This window comes from Castor canadensis, chromosome 2 (genome assembly GCF_047511655.1).
Source record: "Castor canadensis chromosome 2, mCasCan1.hap1v2, whole genome shotgun sequence".
NCBI lineage: Eukaryota > Metazoa > Chordata > Mammalia > Rodentia > Castoridae > Castor > Castor canadensis.
The window spans coordinates 19,260,444-19,286,157 of NC_133387.1; the positions used below are offsets into that span (position 1 = coordinate 19,260,444).

General features: G+C 36.5%; 1 protein-coding gene across 3 annotated transcripts in view; it reads right to left on the minus strand.

Annotated features, from left to right (window-relative positions):
- Nucleotides 1-3,947: 3,947 nt before the first annotated feature.
- Nucleotides 3,948-25,714, minus strand: part of Nup205 (nucleoporin 205) — a 79,578-nt gene continuing 57,811 nt past the window's right edge. For 2 of the 3 annotated variants that reach the window (XM_020182914.2, XM_074062383.1), the window contains 10 exons: nt 18,134-18,272; nt 16,716-16,842; nt 14,387-14,463; nt 12,756-12,884; nt 12,437-12,563; nt 10,317-10,483; nt 8,288-8,411; nt 7,629-7,757; nt 6,852-6,922; nt 3,948-4,913 (listed from right to left, as the gene is read on the minus strand). In XM_020182914.2, the coding sequence (XP_020038503.2) occupies nt 4,761-4,913; nt 6,852-6,922; nt 7,629-7,757; nt 8,288-8,411; nt 10,317-10,483; nt 12,437-12,563; nt 12,756-12,884; nt 14,387-14,463; nt 16,716-16,842; nt 18,134-18,272 (1,243 nt within the window). In that variant the 3' untranslated portion in view covers nt 3,948-4,760. Of the gene's footprint in view, nt 4,914-6,851; nt 6,923-7,453; nt 7,536-7,628; nt 7,758-8,287; nt 8,412-10,316; nt 10,484-12,436; nt 12,564-12,755; nt 12,885-14,386; nt 14,464-16,715; nt 16,843-18,133; nt 18,273-25,714 lie in introns of all 3 variants that reach the window. The other variant, XM_074062375.1, reaches the window with a different exon arrangement.

Here is a 25,714-nt window from a genome sequence, read left to right on the forward strand (position 1 = left end):
TGCTCTGAGCATCGGCCTTCGGTGAACCTGTACACAGCCAAGCTTAAGGGTCCCCGGCTTAGAAGACAGAATGAGGCAGGGGGCCTGTCCAGTGTGAACCGGCGAGTCACCTGAGAGTTTATGCAACACAGAGAGGAAGGAAGACTGTATTTTTCAAAAGTGCCACTGTTAGGTTCCCTGGCATTCTTGGGGCAGGCGGAAGGTCCCGAAACCAGACCCCTGATTTGACCGCTTGCCAAACTTACCTGCTTGTTTCTCTGCTTACAAAATCTCAGGAACTTCCAGTTTCTCAACTAGGCAGACATGTCCACCTGATCCATCTGGCGATCACAGATAAACGGAGACCAGAGACTCTCTCCCTCCCCCATGACTTGGCCCCTCCTATAAAGCCCACTGCCCATCCCAGCCAAGCCCTGCTCCCTGATCCCAAGGCAGACAGTCCAGCAGTCTGTAATAAATCTTTCTTTTCCACACGTGGCGTGGTCTTTATTCAGCAGTTCCCTACAGCCACAAGTGTGCTGTGCATCCTAGCTGAGAACTCAGGAAGGAAGTTAGTAATTCAGTCATGGCTGTCTCTCTAAAGTTTGATTTCAGCCTCTATAAACGGGGCTCCATTAGCTCACTTGTTCAACAGCGGACAAGGAGGTACAGGAAAGCCACCAGCAATTTAAGCACAGCATTTTCTCATTTCTACTTTTCTCTATACATCTGCTTCATTGCTCTCCTCACCCCACCCCCAAACAGACAAAAGAGAAAAATACCAAAAAACATCTTTATGATGTCAAGTTGGAGAAAAGAAAAAAAAAAAAGATAAAACATAAAGAACAAACCACTAAGGTACAGATAAATAGATCTGACACATTGAAAAGTATCTACAACATTGAAAAAAGTTGAAAAGATAACCCGACAGACTGAAAGAAAGTATCTGCAAAGAAACTTGAAAAAATTAGTCATTCTGAATTTGTAATTATCTCCGATAGGGAAAAAATAAATAAATAAAAGCAAGAGGAGAAAAAATGGGCAGTAATACACAAAATAGTCAAATCAACTAAGATGCCATTTTACACCTGGTTAGTAACAAACAACAACAAAGTAGGACAATTGGAAGTGTTACCAATGGTGTGGACAAAGGACTCCTCACCCTAAAGATAGGTACACATTGGGGCAACCTATAAGCAAAAATATTGCAATGTAATTGAAAGTAAGGCTCTTAACTCCAGTGCAGGTGTTTCTAGTTATGTAATATTAAGACGCCCTCTCGTATGTCATATGTGTCATCCAAGGAGAGAGATATGGAGATATAAAAATATTTTCATCCTTGCAGCTTGCAAAATATTGGGAACCTAAATGTCTGCCAGTCCAGGAAAATACAAAGCATAAATTAGGGCATTTTTACAATGGGATACTGTAACTATTCAATAGTCATTGTGCACAAGTATGAAAAATAATCAATGTTGAATTTAAAAAACAACCTGTGAATTGTTCCATACAGTATCATAACACAGATAGAAAGATTAACAATCTGCAAAAACAATACTATGTGGTGCCTATGAGCGCACACGTGTAGTTGGAAGTATCAAGAATGGGAAAATCAACAAGTTCTTGACAATAGTGATCTCTGAGTAGGGGAATGGGATCAAAGAGTTCATAGATTTCAATGGTATGTATCATATTTCTTTTCACACACACAAAAAAGATCTGCAGCAAATGAGTAATTTTAAGATTTTATAAAATTAGGTGTATACGAATAGAGTGGATATCTGAATGTTTATTATAGTCATTATATTATTGTGTGACTGAAACAATACATAATTTTTAAATAAAGTATTTTAATTGAAATGATTAAAGCAGTGGTTGAAAGGCGGAACAAGATACTCAAAAGTTCAACCCACAAAATACTACCTTGAGGAACAACCTTACAATGGAGATGTGTGCAGACTACCACCTTGACCAACTGATCAGACTTAATATAGGACTGTCACAGTATCACCTGTACTGTTGGATTCTGGCTGAAAATGTTTATGAATCTAATCAAAAGAAAGTAACTAGGCACTGGTGCTTGTGCCTGTAATCCTAACTACTTGGGAGGCTGGGATTGGGAAGACACTGGTTTGAGGACAGCCCCAGTGGAAAGTTTGGAAGACCCTGTCTCAACAGAAAAAGCTGGGCATGGTGGCATGCACCTGTCTTCCCAGAGGTGTGGCTCAAGTAGTAGAGCATCTGCCTAGCAAATGCTGAGTTCAGACCCTAGTACCCCACCCCACCCCCAAGAACCACAGAACCCTTTTCAAAACACTTAGTGTTACCCCTTAAACCCCAAAACAGGGAAAGAAACTGAGAATAAATATGACTAAACAGGTAACTAAAAGTACTATTTGATTTTGATTGGATCCTATGTTTAAAAAAATCCTAAAGTACATTTTTAGGCAATTGAAGAAATTTGGGTACAGATGGAATATTAGAAAATTTTGTTTCCAATGCCTTAAATGTGGCAATTCTTTTGTGACTAGGAATGAAAATATGCTTGTTCTTACTTGCAAAAATAATTTTTGTTTTGGCAATGGGGTTTGAACTCAGGGCCTCATGCTTGCTTGCAGGCGCTCTACCACTTGAGCCACTCCACCAGCCTGCTAAAATACTTTGGATAACAATGTCATGATGACTAACTACACTTAGGAAGAAAACTGGTATATACACACATAAAAAGAGAAAGCAAAACATGCAAACTGTTGACAACTGGAAATAGAGGTGAAAGATACATGGGTTCATTATACTTGTCTTCTAACTCTTCTGAAGATTCAAAATTTTTCAAAATAAGTTGGGCAAATACCTGACAAACACTTAGAAAAGGCTAGATTGTGTATTCACAACTTGTAAAGCTCAGATAAGACATATGTACATACCAATTTTTCAAAGCTACAGTAATAACTAGAGTGTATCTTTTTAATATCCCAACCCCAAAAGATTAACTCTGTAAAAGTAATAAAATACTATACAGGCATTCAGTATTTTTTCTTTTTTTGAGGAATGGAAGAGTGTTTCATTTAAACATTAAATCTTTTAAATAAAACAATGTATCTTAAACCTACTTTTTTCCCCTTTTGCCTTGCTTTGTTTGCTGAAGAGTGCATGCTGTCACTAACACTCTCTCTCTGTGTCCCAGGTAGCAAAATCAATCGGGCCCTGTCCTCTCAGCTGTTAGCTTGGGCCTATTGTGTCAGTCAAACAGCAGTTCTGCAGTACAATGCAGCTGCAATCCTTCCTGTTACTTTTCCCTGACACACTTATTGCCTCAACTCCTGATCCAGTTAGCTGTATTTTCAGAGTAAATGAGAAAATAAGATAAATGTTCAGCAAACCTAGACTCTTGATTTCGAATTTGGCTAGTATCTCTTGTGGAAGGCTTCACATTATAAAATGCTTAGTGTCTATGCTCCAGGCTTTGCTTATTATAGCAGAGTGGAGTCTGTGGTCTATATGTTACCATATGTGGGCTGGGGATCTATCTCAGTGGTAGAGCACTTGACTAACATGTTCAAAGCCCTAGGTTCATCCATAGCATTATAAAACAAAACAAAAACCACCACACCTATGGAGCAACAGGTATGAGGACTACATTTTGGACCTAGTTATATCGCTCATTCATCAACCATTAAGACTTCTATTTACTAATAGGATGTTTTCTCACTAAAGATTAATGCTTATAAATGGTACGCAGTAATTAAATTCATCTGCATGACCAAGCCTTTTTAAAAAGTTGCTTAAAACCCATGGAAATCTTATTGTAAGATTAAAGACAAAAAAGCATGGAACTAAATATTAACTTTGTGCTTCTACACGAGATTTGAGACTCTCTGCCTTCTCTGAAGTTTAACCTGTGTATTAGGCTAAAGTAATAGCAGGCTGGAAAGGGAAAAATGCACTTTCAAATGACAGTCACTTGAATATAAATGTAATTGGACAAGAAACAGAGTTACTTATTTTTATTTTTATGTTTTGTGGTGCTGGGGATCGAACCCAGGGTCTTGTGCATGCTAAACAAGTGCTGTACCACTGAGCTACATCCCCAGCCATTATACTGATTTTTTTGCCTTGGGGTAGCAACCATATTAATGAGAAATAGGCAGATCATTAAGTTGAGAAATTTCACAATCATTTCAGAAACAAATCCAAATTAAATTTTCATTTTTACATGCAAAAGCTCAATTTAAGAGATGGCTTGGCTTCTTTTTCTTTCTTCTGAGGAACTGAGGTTTGAACGCAGGGCTCACGTGAGCCACACCTCCAGCCTGAGATAGCTTAGAACATTTCTATATTGTGTTTTTACAGTACTGAGAACACGATTCAGTAACAGAGCATTGCTATACTTTATTATCCACTCTATTCCATGGAATAACCCTGAATATCATAAAAGTATGTACAAAGAGTGAAAAATTAGAATTTTCAGACTGTGCCTTTAATTTCACATTCATAGTATCTGCAGGAGAAAACCACCATTGTGGGTACAGTCACACTAAGAAGTGCTGACTGATTCCTAGTTAAAATTTCAAAAGACTAATGATTACACATTTTTTTTAAAAAAGTATTTATTTTTCACTAGTGAGGATGAAATCAGACAGAAATTTACAGAAAAGATGTCTATATATAAAGAAAGTAATAGTAAAATATTTTTTGGTCATAATTTAGAAACACACTAATCTATAAAAAAGGAGACAGTTCTCAGCTTATCTCTTCCACAGAAGAGTATTAAGTTTGGGCTCTCAGTTTCTTGACATTCTCATTAGGCCGCGGATACGTCTGACAAGAGCCTGTATGAAACTAGAACGAGATCGAACTTTTGAGTATAATCCTTCAATGTCCAGAAGTTTCTTTTGTAGTGACTCTCCAAAAGCATTGATGGTATCCGACTGAAGCTAGAAATCACACAGATAACATTATTAAAATTGCTGCCTCAAATATTCTTTTATTCTAATTTAAATACCTTTGTATTTTTGTAAAGTGGTCTTTCAAATATCAAAATACTTGTGGATTTTCAAAGTATGTTTCCAAATTAACATTCACATTTTCTATCTTAGGATACTTTGGTACAATTTTAGCTTTTTCCCTCATTACTTTCTATCCTGTATAAATTTTAAAATCTGCTTTAAATGGCAACAACTGTTGATGTTGATGTACACATAAAAACAGTTCCTAAAGGGCTAATGCAAAAAGTGGTTTTCTTTGGAGAAAGAAGGGGTGTGTGAGAAAGAAGCTTTTATTTTGCAACAAAAAAAAACAAACCACAAAACCTTTACACACCCTCCCTCCTTTTTAGGGAGGAGGGGCGAAGAGGATGGGAATGCTGGGGATTGAACTCAGGGCCTCAAGCATAGTAGATAAGTACTTTACCATGGAGCCACATCCCCAGTCCATGCTTTTGTTTTTAAGAAATATCAGAGAGAGGGGTAAATCTGATATATGGATTTACAAAGCATGTAGTTTCACATGGATTTTTTTTGATGCCATACTAAAAGGGTTAAGTACAAAATTAGGTAAGTCTGCCTTCAATTTTGCATTTACATCATAGCATAAGCCAAATGCGGTGGCTTATGCCTATAATCCTAGCTACTCAGGAGATCAGGAGGATCACAGTTTAAGACCAGCCCAGGCAGGGAGTTCACAACACACCCCCATCCAAACCAATAGCTGGATGCGGTAGCATGCACCTGTCATCCCAACCTACATGAGAGGCTGAGAGTGGGAGGACTGTGACTCAAGGCCAGTCCAAGCAAAAAAAATTTTGAGACACCATCTTAACAAAAAAAGGCTGGGCATGGTGGCATACACCCAACACCCTAGCAACAGTGGGAAACTTAAAATAGGAAGATAATGGTCCAGGCCAACCTGAGCCAAAAAAGCAAAATCGTATTTCCAAAATAACCAGAGCAAAAAGAGCTGGAGATGTGGCTCAAGTGGTAACGTACCTGCCTAGCAAGCATGAAGCCCTGGGATTGTACTGCAACAAAAACAAAACCAGACAAAAACAAAACACAGCTCAATGAAATTATTTATCCTTACTCCCCAGACCCCCTGGCTTTACAACAGACCAGTCTAAATGAAACAATAAAGTCACTAATTCCCCATGTATTTATTTATGATGATCTATTCTTTGGCTAATTTTACATATGACCTCACCTAGCACTAGCTTCCCTAAACAAGCCTAGCCAAAACAGGAACTCCTTTTTATAAAGTCACTAAAGGGCAATCGTAGTCAGGCTAGGATTAGAGCATGCTATCAAGGACATTTACCTAGCTGGGTCTGGCCCACCCTTTAGCTTTAAGAAAGCCAGCAACAAAGGTGGATGAGGGAAGAGTAGATGCTTTATTGAATACAGGTGAGAACTTTCAGATCTAGCCCAGTCTCGAGATCCAGCTGTAATTTATTTGCCCTAATATCACATACCCCGGTAACTGCTTTGCTACAAACAAGACTGAAAATAGTTTAATGAGGTTTTCATTGTTTTTCAAATGCTCTTCATTTTTTCCACTAATTAAGCTGTTACTAAGATCATAATGTCACATTGTTTTTATAGAATATAGTGGAATATTTAATGGTTGCTCTCAATCTCTATATTAAATTAATTCCTAAAACTTTAAATATTAAATGATACTTTTGCTTAAAAACTCTACAAAGCTAATCAAAAGACAGGAATTTTCAGATTGTGTAGTTTGGTTAATGAATGTCCCTCCCCAAAGGTCCATGTGTTAGAGGTTTGTCCCTATAGTGATGCCACTGAAATTGATTATCTTTATTAACATACCAGGTTTTCCTACTTGTGTAGAGGAAAAAGGGTATGTGAATAGAACCTTACCTGGTCTATATCATGTTGGCTCACTACAGCCAGCCCACTTCTAAAATCCAGATTGGTATCTGAGAAGGAATCTAGAGACAAAAGACATAATCAAACCAGCTTTTCAAATAAAAAATCTACTACACAGTGCTGACAATAAACAACAGTCAATGAACAACAGTAGCATGAAAAACACAGGTCAAGCTTGGGAACTCAAGTTTTCAACTTTCAGGAATGGACGCCCAAGGAAGCATTTCACTAGTCCAGGCCAGGGTTCTCAAGCTTTTCTTCTGTCTCTTCCTACCTAAGGGATCTAATACATGTTGCTGGTCAGAGACTCACTCCAGCAATAAGAACCACCATGGTCTAGTGCCTGACTTTCTATTTTTCCGGAACATTATTTGTGACAGGGAAGTCTGACTGGTTTAGCCCTTAACTGCAAGATGCTGAGAAACAGCTGATGGGAAGGCTCTATAGTATTCGTGACTCAGCATCATTCCCCATGGACAGAAAGTAACACACACACACACTACGTCTACTAGCTAAGTAGCTCGCAATTACCCAAATTCCTCTTAGTAACCTGAAGTTAAAAAGTAAAGATAGCTCAGTGCGGTGACACATGCCTGTAGTACCAGCTACTTGGGAGGAAGAGGGGGAGGATCACTTCAGCCCAGGACATTGAGAAGAGACTGGTCATCTCAAAAACTAAATAAAAAAATAAAAATTAAGGAACTAGTTTGTCAAGGCACTAAAATGTATAGACATTTACAGTTCACCAATTTTCAGAATCAAGTTTACCTTGTAGTCTTCTGCTTTTAAATAAGGTCCTGGAGGCAAACAAGGTATCTTGGGAATCTGTGGGCGTGCAATGTAACAAGTAGTACTCCAGGTGGCGCCAAAGAATAAATAGGCAGGTCTCTATAATAACTACGAGCCAGACTGAAGGACAATATTTTCAACATATACTTTTTATATACTAGTTTCTGAGGAGGAGAGAAAGGACAGCCTGTACTCACTTAGTTGTGTAGCCACAACCCTAGGGAGATTCCCCTGAACATACTTCCAGGGAAGCAGCAAGGTGTGCTAAGGAAGGAGGTGGGGACTGTTGTACCAGCTGTCTTGAGTCCTTACCTCTTGCTCAGACAAAAAGGTCTTGCATATATTATAGTATAAAAAGAAAATACAATTTGGAAATAACCCAGACATTTATTGAAAAAAAAAAAAAACACACAGTAATATTGTTCCTTTCCACCTGGTTTTAGTAACCAAATATATGAGAATAAGTTAATAGTTCCTACTTTTAAAGGGCTGCCAGAGTAGCACAAGAGCTAAAAGCACCTGCCTAGCAAGAATGAAGCTCTGAATTCAAATTCCAGTGCTGTCAAAAAACAAATTTCAGTAATAAATTAGAAAAAAATAAAGGTCTCCACTCAAGCCTATGCCGTCATAAAGGATACAAGAACAAAGGGAAAGTAGCTTAGCTCGGTTGTTGATCAACTTCACCAAACGCCGTCTTGCTAGAACATATTTCTGGGCAGTGGAGATTTTATCAACACCAGCAGGCATCACAGACTGACACAACTAAGGAAAAGGAATAGATGTCGTATTAGAATGACATAAATTATAACAAATTTAACAAAAACCTTCCATTGAACAGGTCACTGTGGGAAGTGCTATTAAAAAAAAAAAGACCCTCAAATTTACAATTCTTTGCTGACAAGAGTTTATTATCTAAAAATGAGAGCCAAAGAAGCAGTCAGATTCACAAATGAAATGTTCACCTGCTGCCTTTCAGAAAGTCTGTTCTGAAAACATACACTTCCAACTTGTAATGGGCCCACCAATCCTGAATTTCTTGTCACATTAAGTTAAAACAGGTTTATCACACAGTAGGTGAGGGGCTAGGGTGGGTGCCTCAAGAGGTAGAGCATCTGCCTAATAAGCACAAGGCCCTGAGTTCAAAACCCCAGTACCACCACAAAAAAGAAAAAAAAAAAAAAGCAGTAGGTGAAACTAAAAGATTCTACGGAGAATTTCTGTAACAACTGTCAGGGTATCTTCTGAAGAAAATGGAATGAAAACTTCTAGGGCATAACAAGCATGTGATCAACAACCAAACCCTGCCCTGAGCACTTCTCTATTTGACACACATGTGAGCACAGTGATTCAATTTAATGCTGTTTGACAGAGGAATATTGAAGTGGGCCTGGTAGAATGCCACATGCTTTCATATAAGGAGGCAGTTCCTCCTGCAAACATGACTCTCCACATCTGTTTTACATTCACAGGCTCAACCAACCATACATCAAAAATATTTTTAAAAACTGCAACTATATTGAATATACAGACATTTTTCTTGTCATTATTCCACAAACAATAAAGTATAACAACTACTTACACAGCATTAAATATACTGCATTAGGTGTTATATATTATCAGTGCATTATATTAATATATTAGATTTGGTATTATAAGAATCTAGACATGATTTAAAGTATACAGGAAGATGTATGCCATGTAAATTAGGAACTTGAGCACCCCTGGATTTTGGCTTCCTCAGAAGTCCTGGAATCAACACACTGAGGGACAGCTGTTTTAGCATCGCCAATAAGCTACACAAAAGGGATAAAGAACTGCCATCTATAAACCACGGTTTCAGGGATTACCTGAAACTAACCAGTAATTCCTGCCTTACCCTATTACTGCTACTTTGGGCAGGATCTTCAAGCTTTTTGTGCCTCCATTTTTTGATTGAGAAATGAGAGTAGCAAAAAAAAAAAAAAAAACCTGCTCCATAAATGTTCCCTGTGATTATCAGAAGAGTGATAAGTAGGAGCAGGCTTTGACTATTCTTAAGAGTGATGTGGATTTCTCAGAAATCTGGTGTGAACCAGTACTGGAAAATGGCTCAACACTTAGGCTGTCACAAGACACCAAGAAGCTTTAGCACTGCTTAGGAGCTGGCCAAGAGATGCCTTACAGCTCAGCTATGCCAAATGGAAAAAACAAGCTACTTAGGGAGTAAGCCTAGCAACTCAGCATCTGTAGCTACAGTAAGGACAAGGGAATGATTCTGGGTCATTGAGAGGAGGTAGTCAAATCTAATATGCTATCGCATTTGTTTGAAAAATTCACTAAATGGCTATCAAAAATGCTGAAGGCCCAGAGGACACTTACCTAAGTTCAACTGCAAAAATATCTGGAATGGAAACACCAGTTTCTCAGCACAGATTTTAGAATAAAAATTACCCAAAACTTTTTACTCAAAAGGCCAGGTGCCTTTCTGTTTTTCTCACCAAGAGCCTCTCTTGACTGTTTTTCAGTCAAGAGCATCTATGCTTTATAAGGATAGTGCTAAGGTGAGAGACACCTTCTTCCAGTCACACTGCTCACTCATCATTATTCCCAAGTGTGAAGTGAGTACCCTGGCTCTTATTAGTGAAAGCAATGATTTCTCAAGTCCCCACAGCATTTTAATATTCATACCTCTTTTATCTCATCTGGGGGAAGTTGCTCTACATTCTGTAGCTTGTTGACACTACGTCGGTGACTATCATAATAGCTGAAGAAATCGTTGGCACTCTGTTTCAACAGGTAGACTATAATGCCCAAACCAGGCAGGCGCCAATATGGAACCACTGGAGCTTGGGTATCTAACACATGATATAAAACAATGTTTCACCCACAAGAATTTTACATGAATTTTAAATGATCTGTTTAAAACAATGGATGCTAGATAATTTACCATAATTTAAGACCATGTAAAATATCATTAATACCAACCATGACTACATTTAAACACCACTAACAGTGCAAAAACAAGTGGCTAGATGCTATTTGTAATCAAGTACATACATTAGGCTGGAGACCTTTAGAGAATAAAGAAATGTGTCTGGTGGACACATTTACCCTTTATTGGGTAAAGTTCTTTGACAGCTTTATGAAAGTTATATACCATTAGTCATCACCTCCCCACCCCACACACAAACCATATATACAATTTTGAGAGTTCCTGACCCCAGGTGAATAATTCCTGCCTCAAGCAATGGCTGTAGTGACATGGATTTCATTTCTAATCTGCCTCTTTCTGGTTTTGAACTGACAACACAAGGTCATTTCCCCAAAGAGATGAGAAACTGAAATATCCGAAATACATAACTTGAAGTAAATTTTAACAAGTATTTTGTGAAACAAAGTGATTTGCCTTTTACCTGGCTACCTTCCAAGGAAGGTGCAATGGAACAGTGGGACATCAAAAAAGCTGTTTGCAGAGGGAAGAATTAGGCAGCAATAGCAAATACCATGCTAAAGATAGTTTGTGTGGTGAAACTAGAGCAATTTTTTTTAATGACTGAGGGATTTCTTGAAGTAATAAAATACGTTACTTCATGAATACTGAAGGAGAGATCTGCTCGTGTTTTCTTTACTGCCAACTCTCTTGATTTTGCTGTAAAGTCAGTTCTCATACATCTTATGTAGGGAGGAAGAGACAGAACACTCCCAAGTTTGTGAACACTGTCACTGATCAGCATCTCCTAGACAAATTTGATATGCCAGATTTTTGTTTTGTTTTCCAGTTTTCAGTGAAGATGTAAATCCTCACAATATAGGTAGTTATAGAAGTTACAGAAAGCCTTCTCCTGGTGAAATTAGATACCCTGATTTTTCAATCTGTATAGCTAAAATGGGTCAGTTTTATTGTATATAAATAATACCTCACTTAAAAAATTGTATGCTAAGTTAGGACATCTTATAATCAAAGTTGGAGTTCTTAGCATAATGTATGTATAATAAGGTTATATGTAATTAAAGTAATATATTTTCTTATAATATTATTCTACTACATTTATTTTATGATTAAAGCACGCTTTAAGCCAGTATGGAAGAGGATTAAATATAACAAAATTAGGGCTGGAGGTGGATTCAAGTGGCAAAGCACTTCCCCAGCAAGCACAAAGTGCTGAGTTCAAACCCTGTAACACAAAAAGAAAAAAAAAAAGGGGACAAGATTATTCTCAGAAATCTTAACCAAGGCTTTGTGAAATTGCCAGTAACAAGATAAAACATGGAATTTGCCTTTTGAGTATCCTAAACGATAACAGCTTTAACCAACCCATAATCCTACCCCATATTCTAAGACTTCCCTACTGACACATTACAAAATTGCAGGCTAAGTCAGCCTACTTAGTATCTAAAAATTTACTAGGTTATGTATAGAAATTTGGAGCTACAATACAAAACCCAGTTTAGACAATGAATTTAACTTAACCTGATTAAACATACAAAACTTTGTTGTATTTTCATACTTTTCATGCAGCTATCTTACTTTCCATAGACTCTTTCTTTGGTATCTGTAGTACTATTTAAAACTATATTCCTCCATATAACTCTTCCAGGTTTAGCCTAAGAAAATTCTGAATTTCCTTATTCTCCTTACACATAGGCCTGACCAGAGTAACTCACACCTTCTTTCAAAAGTAACTTTAAAATTTCCCCATTAGTAACTCATAAGGAAAAGGGTACACTGCACTGGAGCCAAGATGGAGCACTGTATCATAATCATAACAACCTTGTCCTTCAGATACAGGAAGAAAAACTGGGCTCACCTTGCCGTGGTCCATCTCTATTAATGGTCTCTGAAAGGCTAGGGGTAAAGAGACACACAGCATGCTGGAAGGTAGGAGAACTCTGTAGCATGAGTGACTGGCAATATTCCATTACATTGGCACAAATCTACAATGGAGGAATAGCAGTAACAAAAGTATTAGCCCCCCCCAAAAATGTCCTAATGTCAAAGAAATGTAGACTGAAGAAGAACAAGGTTACAAATCAATTTGTAAAATTGTGCACATTTGTTATCTTTATTAAATTTTTCCAAAAACAAAAGCTTTACTGTGTAGTTACAGATTTCTCACTCTTTCTTACCTGTTGCATGGCCAGCTCCATTTCATCTTTCTTGCTCATCCTATCACTCTCCACATTATCATCTTGAAATTTAAACTGACGAAGTCTGTCAGCACCACCAAAGCGACTTAGCAGTCCTAAGCACTGGCGCTAAGAAAGAAAAGGATTATTTTGTTGATAACTAGCTGAATGTTTAAAATTAGTAACCTCTCTTTCTTAAGGGATGAAAAAAGAAAAACTCAGTGGGAGTGAAATCACTCTTGAAAGTGTCTGATATCTTACTTCCCACTGAGTCACCTTTTTTGCAAAGAAGGTGAATACCATTTTTTTTCTTTCAGCAATAAACTCGCCAACATAATTTACATGTTTGCCAAACAATTTTATACATATCAGAAAATATGATTTAATAATTCTTTGAAAGATAGTTGTTAAATGAAACACAAGTCAATTAACAAATGAAAAACAAAATGAAAAGGGCAACTACAGACAATTTTGTCTACTAAAGCACAGATTTAAAGGCACATCCTAAAGGGGTCAGGAACATACAGGCAGCTTTCACTAATGAAATGCAAATGCTACCAGCTCAAAATATTGGTATTTTTTTCCCCTGAGAAAATGACTGATCCCATGGCTCTTGGTGGGAAAGGATAAGCTTTTCAAAATGGTCAGCATTCACTGGTTAGCACACTGGGTTTGAATTGAACAGCTCTAACTTTTTACTATGTGACCTGAGACAGGTTAATTTCCTCAAGCCTCTATGTTCACATTTCTAAAGTGGTATTAACAATTCCTCTCTTATAAAACTGTTGCCAGGATTATCTAAGACATGTACTATATTTAAAAAAATAAAATGTTGTATAAAAATCAATGGATTATAAATTTGAGTAAGTATAATTACTACATAGCCAATAAGAAACAAAGATCTAATAAGCTCAAAGTACATTACTGCCAAAAAAAAAATAAACCTTAAGATGGTCAGATCAAAGTAGGCCAGGAGGTTCTCAGGAAAACAGTGATAAAACATTTAATTCATAAACTAATATGTTTGAATATATTAAAAGGAGATTAGACACCTGGAGAAGAGTTTATGGATAAACTTAGTAAATAAAAATTAAGCAAATGAAGAAAAAGCAATTATCAACTTTAGGAAGTAACAGTACCATCCATGCCTTAATCATAAGTTATCTTTACATAGTCATAATAATGTAACACACAAAATATTAATAGAACCAGAATTATGACATAAGTATAGAGTTTTAGAGGGGGTGTGATAGGAAAAATACATATTATATTTAAGAAAATAAGAGATCTAATCAATGCAAAGTCAAAATATGATTCCCAAAATGGGAAAATCAAGTAGTAGCAATATAAGTATGTTGTTCAGAGATAAACAATTGAAAGGGATGACCCAAATCTAGAAGCAGAATAGAGGTGATGGGTCAGAGGACTGTTATATTTTTGTAATGCATCTTTATTAAACTGTTATCTAAAAAAATAAGAATCAGAGTTGGAAGCATGGCTCAAACAGTAGAGTGCCTGCCTAGCAAGTGCAAAGCCCTGAGTTCAAACTCCAGTGAAGCCAAATAATAATAATAATAATAATAATAATAATAATAATAATAGGAAGAAGAAGCAGAAGAAGAATGAGTTACCTGGAATCTTCCAATATGTCCCTGAAGCTCCATTAGAGATCCTTCATTCACATCAACATCAAGTTCACTTAATATACCTGCAAAATTTGGAGTACTTTTAAATATAGTTTTATACTAAAATAAAAACATAAACTAAGGTGAGGTTCTGATATCTTATATTTTTTAGGTCCATGGAAGGAATCTTGCCATGAAAGTTTGAGAAATATGATTTTTAAAGACCATAGTGCCTTTTTTTAATGTATCAGTAGCACATATACATTTGTATGAAACCTAAAATCTAAATAACTTCAAAAAGCATTTTCATGAAAAACCAACTTTTACTTATAACCATGAAAGTTTGAACTTGTATACTTGGCAGCTAATCTCTAATGAGTATAGACCTACAAAATGAATGAAGTTCACAAAAAAAAGAAAAGGGGCCAACCTGTGGCACAATACTGAAAAATGGTTGTAGCTGAGAAAAAGAAAGAGAAAATCCTGTTGTAGTGAGCAGAATGATTCAGTTCATGACTCTTATCCACCCCTTAGAGGCAGTGGGAGGAAAGAAGATAAACCAACAAATTCTCATGGAGATCCTGCCATTCACAGAGAAGCATACTGAGTTAAGTCTTGGAGAAATCGGGGAAAAAAAACATTAGGGGAACAACTGTATAGCACTATGCAACCTCAGTAGAGACAAGAATGGTGGCCTTACTTCCACAAGTAAGTTGGAAACTTAGAGACATACCATAGGCTGGATAGAGAGTACCTGAGATCTCCTCAGAAAGAGAACTGGTTCTGGAGGGGATGAACCTAATATACATTGTAAGCACTTTTGAAAATGTCACAATGTACCTGCAGCACAACAGTAATATGCTAATAAAAATAATATATTAAAAAAAGGAGTACTGGCTCCTAGTACCTTGACAAGCACTGCACTTGGCCATACTCAACTCTCGATTTCACCCAGTGCAGAGAGCTCAGACACTGAGGCATTCTCAGACAGGAAAATATTGGGGACAGTGAGTAGAATCAAGTGTTGCCTGAGACTATTCCAGAGCAACATAAAAATAGAGGTAATATAGCCTGGTATTTAAACCCACAGGCTCAAAAAACACACTGCCTGGGAAACACTAGACTACTAATGTTATCTGTGTGACTTAGAACAAGTTAATCTCTTTATGCCTCAGTTTCTTCCTCTGTAAAATGTGGATAATTGTAGTTCTGCCTCAAAAGACTGCTGTGTCCTCAAATCAATTTACATGTTAAAACAAACCTAGGGGCTTGGGATGTACTTCAAAAGTGGAGTGCTTGCCTAGCATGTGCAAGGCCCTGGGTTCAATCTCCAGAACTACAAGAAAACAAAGTACTTGCACATAAATGCTTAATAATTGTTTAGGTATTATCATTGGTATTACATGTTTTGAGGACAAGAAAATCAAAATCGGTTAAGTTGTCACCAAGAAAAATGGCAGCATTCAGACATTCTTAAACATTACAGAGAATTTAGGGAATATTTTTTTTTCTTGAGGAAGGGGATCTGCAACACAAATTTAAGATACCAAGAAATAAATCAAAAGGAAAAACTCATGAATAAATGAGAAGAAGAAATAACAGGTGTTTTCTAGTGAATCCTTGTCAATACATAATTACAACTAAATAAATGAAGATACTGAGATCTGACAAAGAAAAAATAATGTATAAAAATCTGAAGATGAAAGAGGAGGGATAAAAGAAATTACTGCTTTATCTTTCGTATCTGGGAGGTAACTGATTCTAAAAATTTACATACAGTAAAGAAACATTGGGAAAAAAGTGACAAAAAGGCTTAAAATTTTTTCATAGTCTTTTCTTCGTAATCACAGTGGCCTTTTAAGAGTCAATATTTCTCTGTGCCCATATGGTGAAGTATTTGTCTAGAATTCAGCAGTTCCTTCCATTTCTCTTCAATAAGCTTTTTAATTCATGTAAAATTAAGTATTTGTTTTCTAAAACAACAGTAAAAGGTAATCCTATTCTCAAAAGTCACCTCTGTATGTCTGTTTCTCTCCCTTTCATAAAGGACATACATAGTACAATGCTTGAAAAGCTATTTAACAAATGTTAACATTTGGTAATTACTAGGTAATGAGATTTTGAAGATCTGTTAATTAACTCCTTGAACTTTTTGAGTTTTTTTATAATGAGCATATCATTTTTATAAATATAAACACATTGCACAAGATAGTCAACTCAGTAGTACCAATTTCAAATAAGTCATACATAACTGCAAAGTAACAAAAACCTCATTCTATTAAGGTTCTGTCAGTCTGTAAAGAACTCTTAATTCTACACAACACAATCAACTCACCAGGAAGTGCTGCTTTACTTATAATTCCTGTCAGCAGAGCCAGTTCCTGCAAAGAGCCAGCACTAACATCCTGACAGCGTAGAATTGCTTGTATGGTATCAGAATGCGAGATGAGAAACTGTAATACCTGAGCCATGGAACAGGAGGAGAAGTAGAAGAAACAGAGGTCAAAGAATATTAAACGGAATAATTTGTCTTTTTAATAATGTTGAAGCAAGCAATTCAATGCAATGAGAAAGAATAAGAAAAACAATTGTTTTCTGCAATTAACATAGTTTACTTCTTCAGGAAAAAACAATTAACTAAAATTCACAAGAAAGCTAAAGATAAGAACTACTTCAAAGTTTATAAATTGATACATTCAGAAACTACTGCTGTAAGTGAAAACAAGCTGAGCACCTGACGAATTATGCCCACTTTCATTTTTTTAATAAATAGCCTATAATTTCTGGGTGTGGAGCTCATTACTCAGTACTTTTTCAAGAAGATCTTCAGGCGATTCTGCTATAGTCAAAATACAGTATTAGGGAAGCGAAGGGGGTGGAGGGGAGGGGGCGGAGAAGAAAAGGCCCAAATGTATACATATATGAATAAACAAAAAAAAAAGGTTAAACAGAAAAAAAAAAATAAGTAAGGTGTGACTTCAGAAATAGCATCTACTCTGGTGAGGTAGGTCTGAGCCTGATGGCAGGGAAAGCTGACAAAATTACCAGAGATCAGAGCATTTCAGGACACAGTTCTGAGCATATCACAATACAATAAAGCAAGATAATAAACTATAGATTCATGATAAGCCTAATCTAATTATATATTGTATTAACTTAAACAACTAAGAATAATACTGATTTCTGGCATTTAAAGAAAAACATTTGATAGAAAATTCACTTATTTAGATTATTTCATTCTTAAAAATCACATATAAATGCGGCAGTGCCTCATATTTTCTAAGAGACCTTACATATCTTTCAATAAATACCTTGTTAAATTACATCCTCAAAGCCAGCTTATTTCTATCACAATTAATTGCTTCCTCCCTCCAACCCCCCCACCCCGCCCCTCCCGCCAGCCCCTGGTTTTTTTTTTTTTTTTTTGAGACAGGGTCTTATAGCCCAGACTGACCTGGAACTTACTACAAAACCCAAGCTGGCCTCAAACTCATGAACCTCCTGTTTCTACTTCCGGAGTGCTGGGAAGACAGGAGTGCGCCACCATACCCAGCTGTTTCTTTTTCTAGAGAAACACATTTCTATTTCTTCGTTTCCATGTCAGGATTCTATTATTTACAGTGTTTCATTCATACAAAAGTACAAAAATGGGCTAGTATAGTTCAAAGTATAAGGGACCCATGTTCTAGCTGAATTCATTTAAGCTTTCTATGAGTAGGATTTCTGCATCTGCAAAAGGAGAATTCATCTTACCTGTCCTGCTGCCTGCAAGTGCTGGGCCATACTGGATGTGAGGATGACCTGGCATAGCTGGAGAGCTGGAAGGAGAATCTGACGGTACCGATCCACAGGTGTAGGGATAAACACTGGAGGATCTCTTATGCCAAACATGCTTGATTCATTTCAACCAAAGAAGGAGACCAACATTTCAAGAATTACTACTGCTTACTCTTAACAATTCCTTACCATTTACAAGGCAAATGAATCACAGCCAGCTGATTGAGATGTGAAGCTATTGTAAAGTACTCTGCATTCCATATTCCCATCCATGGTTCAAAGAAATCTGCTCTTACTTAAACTTACAGCTTAGTAAAAAGGAGTTATTTGAATTCTGAAAAAACCTGTGAAAGAGAACCTATAAAATTTGAAAAAGACAATGACTGAAACTTCGTATTTATTCTTCTCTTAATGTTCCCTTGGGTCACAGAAACTAAAAGCAAGAAAAAGACAAAAGCCAAAATTTTCTTCTCCCTAAGCCGTAATTATAGAAATCTACACTGTTCATTATATAAAATAAAATGAGGTTGTAAAACCAAACTTTAAGATTAGGTCTCAGAAGGATGATGGTGAGGGATTATGGTTGATGTGCTTCATATACATGTATGGAATAAAACAATGAAAACCTTTAAGGAAAAAAAAGGCCCAAACCTATTTAACCAGGAAAGTCTTATTTTGCTTTCTTGTTTGTTTTTAATAAAGTGTCTTGCTTTAAAAAAAAAAAAAATTAGGTCTCAGGAAAAAAATTAGGTTTTAGAGCATCTTATTAATAAACTATTGTTTATTATAAATGTTTATATTTAAATTTTTTAAAAGAAAATGGCTGCCTGTTGAGAGCAACAAAAGTAGAATATAAAAGGAAATAAGAAAGGTTGCACAGACAAGTGATACTATATGCGAAAACAATAACTCTCATGTTTAAAACTTTAGAAAGCAAGACCAAAGTAATTTTTCTCCCCCTGACGTACATAGTTAAGCCTGAAAAACTTAAACATTCAGTTTGGCAATGGATCCTTTGAAAACAATTATCAAACCCACACTAAATGTCATTTACTGTTCAAAAGGAAGCTATATGCCTAACAATGCTGCAGTCATGTAGACAAAAAACTAAAATTAAAAAAAATGAAGATAAACTATGCCAAAGGACCCAATGAAGCCTACAAGAATAATTTAAAAGAAGACATACTACAAGTACTCAATGAGAATTTTATAGAGATGATACTGGATAGGGTCAACCAAAATATACAGGAGACACTCAAGAAATTCCAAGACAATAAAAATAGAGAATTTGAAAAAGCAAAAGAAGAAATAAAGGAAACCATAGAAGCACTGTATAAACACCAAAGTGAAAGAGAGAACACAATGAATAAATGGATAAATGAACTCAGGACAAAAATAGACAACAATAAAGAAGAAAACAGCCAGGATATGGAAAACCTCAGAAAAAAGAACGAAATAGAACTGCAAAACAAAACGGAAAGCCAATCCAGCAGAATAGAACAAACAGAAGACAGAATCTCAGAACTTGAAGATGAAATGGTAATTAAAGGAAAAACCGAAGAACTATTAATTAAACAACTCAAGACCTGTGAAAAGAAAATGCAAGAACTCACCGACTCCATCAAAAGACCAAACTTGAGAATCATGGGCATCGAAGAAGGAGAAGAGGTGCAAGCGAAGGGAATGCGTAATATATTCAACAAAATAATAATGGAAAATTTCCCAAATCTAGAGAAAGATATTCCCATACAAATGCAAGAGGCCTCCAGGACACCAAACAGACCAGATCAAAATAGAACTACTCAACGACATATCATCATTAAAACAACAAGTTCAGAAACTAAGGAAAGAATATTGAAGGCTGCAAGAGAGAAAAAACAAGTAACATACAAAGGTAAACCCATCAAAATCACAGCAGACTTCTCAACAGAAACATTAAAAGCAAGAAGAGCGTGGGGTGAGATCTTCCGGGCACTGAATGAAAATAACTTCAACCCCAGGATACTCTACCCAGCAAAGCTATCATTCAAAATAGATGGAGCAATAAAAGTCTTCCATGATAAGCAGAAACTAAAACAATATGTGACCACAAAGCCACCATTACAAAAGATTCTGCAAGGGATCCTGCACACAGAAAGTGACACCCAACTTAACCATGAAAAGGCAGGCAGCACCAAACCACAGGATAAGAAAAAGCAAGACAGTAGAGAGTAACATCAAGTTAGGTACACACAATCAAACCTTCAAACAACTAAGATAACTAAATGGCAGGAATCACCACATACCTATCAGTACTAACACTTAATGTCAATGGACTTAATTCACCCATCAAAAGACACCGTTTGACAAAATGGATTAAAAAAGAAGATCCAACAATTTGTTGCTTACAGGAGACTCATCTCACCGACAGAAATAAGCATATGCTTAGGATGAAAGGCTGGAAGAAGATTTACCAAGCTAATGGCCCCCGAAAACAAGCAGGAGTAGCAATACTTATCTCTGACAAAGTAGACTTCAAACCTACATTGATCAAACGAGACAAAGAAGGACATTCCATACTAATAAAAGGGGAAATAGACCAAAAGGAAATAATAATCATCAATCTGTACGCACCCAATGTCAACGCACCCAATTTCATCAAACATACCCTAAAAGACCTAAAAGCATATATAAACGCCAACACAGTGGTTGTGGGAGACTTTAACACTCCATTATCATCAATAGATAGGTCATCCAAACAAAAACTCAATAAAGAAATCCAAGATCTAAAATATGCAATAGATCAAGTGGACCTAGTAGATGTCTATAGAACATTTCATCCAACCTCTACACAATATACATTCTTCTCAGCAGCCCATGGAACCTTCTCCAAAATAGATCATATCCTAGGGCACAAAGCAAATCTCAGCAAATATAAGAAAATAGACATTATACCGTGCATACTATCTGACCACAATGCAGTAAAAGTAGAACTCAACAACAAAAGTAAAGACAAAAAACATGCAAACAGCTGGAAACTAAATAACTCATTACTTAATGAAGAATGGATCATCGATGCAATAAAAGAGGAAATTAAAATGTTCCTGGAAGTCAATGAAAATGAAAACACAACCTACCGGAACCTATGGGACACAGCTAAGGCAGTCTTGAGAGGAAAGTTTATAGCCATGAGTGCATATATTAAAAAGATTGAAAGATCCCAAATCAATGACCTAATGATACATCTCAAACTCCTAGAAAAACAAGAACAAGCAAATCCCAAAACAAATAGAAGGAGAGAAATAATAAAAATAAGAGCTGAAATCAATGAAATAGAAACCAATAAAACCATACAAAGAATTAATGAAACAAAAAGTTGGTTCTTTGAAAAAATAAACAAGATCGATAGACCCCTGGCAAACCTGACTAAAATGAGGAGAGAAAAAACCCAAATTAGTAGAATCAGGAATGCAAAAGGGGAGATAACAACAAACACCATGGAAATCCAGGAAATCATCAGAGACTACTTTGAGAACCTATATTCAAATAAATTTGAAAATCTAAAAGAAATGGACAGATTTCTAGATACATATGATCATCCAAAACTGAACCAAGAGGAAATTAATCACCTGAATAGACCTATAACACAAAATGAAATTGAAGCAGCAATCAAGAGTCTCCCGAAAAAGAAAAGTCCAGGACCTGATGGATTCTCTGCTGAATTCTATCAGACCTTTAAAGAAGAACTGATACCAACCCTCCTTAAACTGTTCCATGAAATAGAAAGGGAAGGAAAACTGCCAAACACATTTTATGAAGCCACTATTACACTTATCCCAAAACCAGGCAAAGACACCTCCAAAAAGGAGAACTATAGGCCAATCTCCTTAATGAACATTGATGCAAAAATCCTCAACAAAATAATGGCAAAACGAATTCAGCAACACATCAAAAAGATTATCCACCACGACCAGGTAGGCTTCATCCCAGGGATGCAGGGGTGGTTCAACATAGGAAAATCAATAAACGTAATAAACCACATTAACAGAAGCAAAGACAAAAACCACTTGATCATCTCAATAGACGCAGAAAAAGCCTTTGATAAGATCCAACATCATTTCATGATAAAAGCTCTAAGAAAACTAGGAATAGAAGGAAAGTTCCTCAACATTATAAAAGCTATATATGACAAACCTACAGCCAGCATTATACTTAACGGAGAAAAATTAAAACCGTTCCCTCTAAAATCAGGAACCAGACAAGGATGCCCACTATCTCCACTCCTATTCAACATAGTACTGGAATTCCTAGCCAGAGCAATTAGGCAAGAAGAAGGAATAAAAGGAATACAAATAGGTAAAGAAACTGTCAAAATATCCCTATTTGCAGACGACATGATCCTATACCTTAAAGACCCAAAAAACTCTACTCAGAAGCTTCTAGACATCATCAATAGCTATAGCAAAGTAGCAGGATATAAAATCAACATAGAAAAATCATTAGCATTTCTATACACTAACAATGAGCAAACGGAAAAAGAATGTATGAAAACAATTCCATTTACAATAGCCTCAAACAAAATCAAATACCTAGGTGTAAACCTAACAAAAGATGTGAAAGACCTCTACAAGGAAACCTATACACTTCTGAAGAAAGAGATTGAGGAAGACTATAGAAAGTGGAGAGATCTCCCATGCTCATGGATTGGTAGAATCAACATAGTAAAAATGTCGATACTCCCCAAAGTAATCTACATGTTTAATGCAATTCCCATCACAATTCCAATGACATTCATTAAAGAGATTGAAAAATCTACTGTGAAATTTATATGGAAACACAAGAGGCCACGAATAGCCAAGGCAATACTCAGTCAAAAGAACAATGCAGGAGGTATCACAATACCTGACTTCAAACTATATTACAAAGCAATAACAATAAAAACAGCATGGTACTGGCACAAAAACAGACATGAAGACCAGTGGAACAGAATAGAGGATCCAGATATGAAGCCACACAACTATGAGCAACTTATCTTTGACAAAGGAGCTAAAAATATACGATGGAGAAATAGCAGCCTCTTCAACAAAAACTGCTGGGAAAACTGGTTAGCAGTCTGCAAAAAACTGAAACTAGATCCATGTATATCACCCTATACCAAGATTAACTCAAAATGGATCAAGGATCTTAATATCAGACCCCAAACTCTTAAGTTGATACAAGAAAGAGTAGGAAATACTCTGGAGTTAGTAGGTATAGGTAAAAACTTTCTCAATGAAACCCCAGCAGCACAGCAACTAAGAGATAGCATAGATAAATGGGACCTCATAAAACTAAAAAGCTTCTGTTCATCAAAAGAAATGGTCTCTAAACTGAAGAGAACACCCACAGAGTGGGAGAAAATATTTGCCAATTATACATCAGACAAAAAGACTGATAACCAGAATATACAGGGAACTTAAAAAACTAAATTCTCCCAAAACTAATGAACCAATAAAAAAATGGGCATGTGAACTAAACAGAACTTTCTCAAAAGAAGAAATTCAAATGGCCAGAAAACACATGAAAAAATGCTCACCATCTCTAGCAATAAAGGAAATGCAAATTAAAACCACACTAAGATTCCACCTCACCCCTGTTAGAATAGCCATCATCAGCAACACCACCAACAACAGGTGTTGGCGAGGATGCGGGGAAAAAGGAACCCTTTTACACTGTTGGTGGGAATGTAGACTAGTACAACCACTCTGGAAAAAAATTTGGAGGCTACTTAAAAAGATGGACATCGATCTACCATTTGATCCAGCAATACCACTCTTGGGGATATACCCAAAAGACTGTTACTCCAGAGGCACCTGCACATCCATGTTTATTGTGGCACTATTCACAATAGCCAAGTTATGGAAACAGCCAAGATGTCCCAGCACTGACGAATGGATTAAGAAAATGTGGTATCTATACACAATGGAATTTTATGCAGCCATGAAGAAGAACGAAATGTTATCATTCGCTGGTAAATGGATGGAATTGGAGAACATCATTCTGAGTGAGGTTAGCCTGGCTCAAAAGACCAAAAATCGTATGTTCTCCCTCATATGTGGACATTAGATCAAGGGCAAACACAACAAGGGGATTGGACTATGAGCACATGATAAAAGCGAGAGCACACAAGGGAGGGGTGAGGATAGGTAAGACACCTAAAAAACTAGCTAGCATTTGTTGCCCTTAACGCAGAGAAACTAAAGCAGATACCTTAAAGCAACTGAGGCCAATAGGAAAAGGGGACCAGGAACTAGAGAAAAGGTTAGATCAAAAAGAATTAACCTAGAAGGTAACACCCACACACAGGAAATCAATGTGAGTCAATGCCCTGTATAGCTATCCTTATCTCAACCAGCAAAACCCCTTGTTCCTTCCTATTATTACTTATACTCTCTCTACAACAAAATTAGATATAAGGGCAAAATAGTTTCTGCTGGGTATTGAGGGGGGGAGCGGGAGGGGGCGGAGTGGGTGGTAAGGGAGGGGGTGGGGGCAGGGGGGAGAAATGAACCAAGCCTTGTATGCACATATGAATAATAAAAGAAAAATGAAAAAAAAAAAAAAAAAAAAAAAAAAGAAGAATCAATTTAGAACGTAACACATATGTACAGGAAAGCAATGCGAGGAGTCTCCCTGTATAGCCATCCTTATCTCAACTAGCAAAAACCCTTGGTCCTTCCTATTATTGCTTATACTCTCTCTTCAACAAAATTAGAGATAAGGGCAAAACAAGTTTCTGCCTGGAAGCAAGGGGGTGGGGAGAAGGGGGGAGCAATTACCCAATTGTTGTATGCACATATGAATAAAAGAAATTTAAAAATAAATAAATAAATGAAATAAAAAAAAAAAATTTAATTGTTATAACAAAACTGAATTGAGAGTCTGCCAAAAAGCTTGGAACTTGAGAACAATTTCACTGAAGCTTTCAAAATTAGTAAGCAGTTAAGAAAAATAATAAAATCAGAAAAAAAATATATGAACTCTAAAATCTTATTCAAATAATTAGGAATAAGAAATCTACATTATTTTTTTCTTTCTCTTCTTTTTTTTGGTTGGACTGGGGTTTGAACTCAGGGCTTCACACTTGCAAAGCAGGTGCCCAACCACTTGAGCCACACCCCAATCCATTTTGCTCTGGTTATTTTGGAGATAGCCCTTATGAACTATCTGCCTGGGCTGGCTTTGAACCTCGATTCTCCCAATCTCAGTCTCCCAAGTAGTTAGGATTATGGGCTTTAGCCAATGCTACTGGCTTTTTCTGGTTTTTTGAGTTAGGGTCTCACTATGTAGTCTCAAAGTTATGTTCCTTCTGCTCTGTCTCCCAATGAGTACAAGCGTGGGCCACCACGCTCTGCAACAAATTACAAATTTACTATGATACTTAAACGACCTCTATAACAAAGTAAGCATTTGTATGGAACTATAAAATATAAATACTCACATGGCACATATTTACTAATAAAATTCTCCACTCTTTTCCTCTCATATCACCATTTGAAAATGCAAAGTATCAGGTTGCTACCCACTTTTATCCTCATA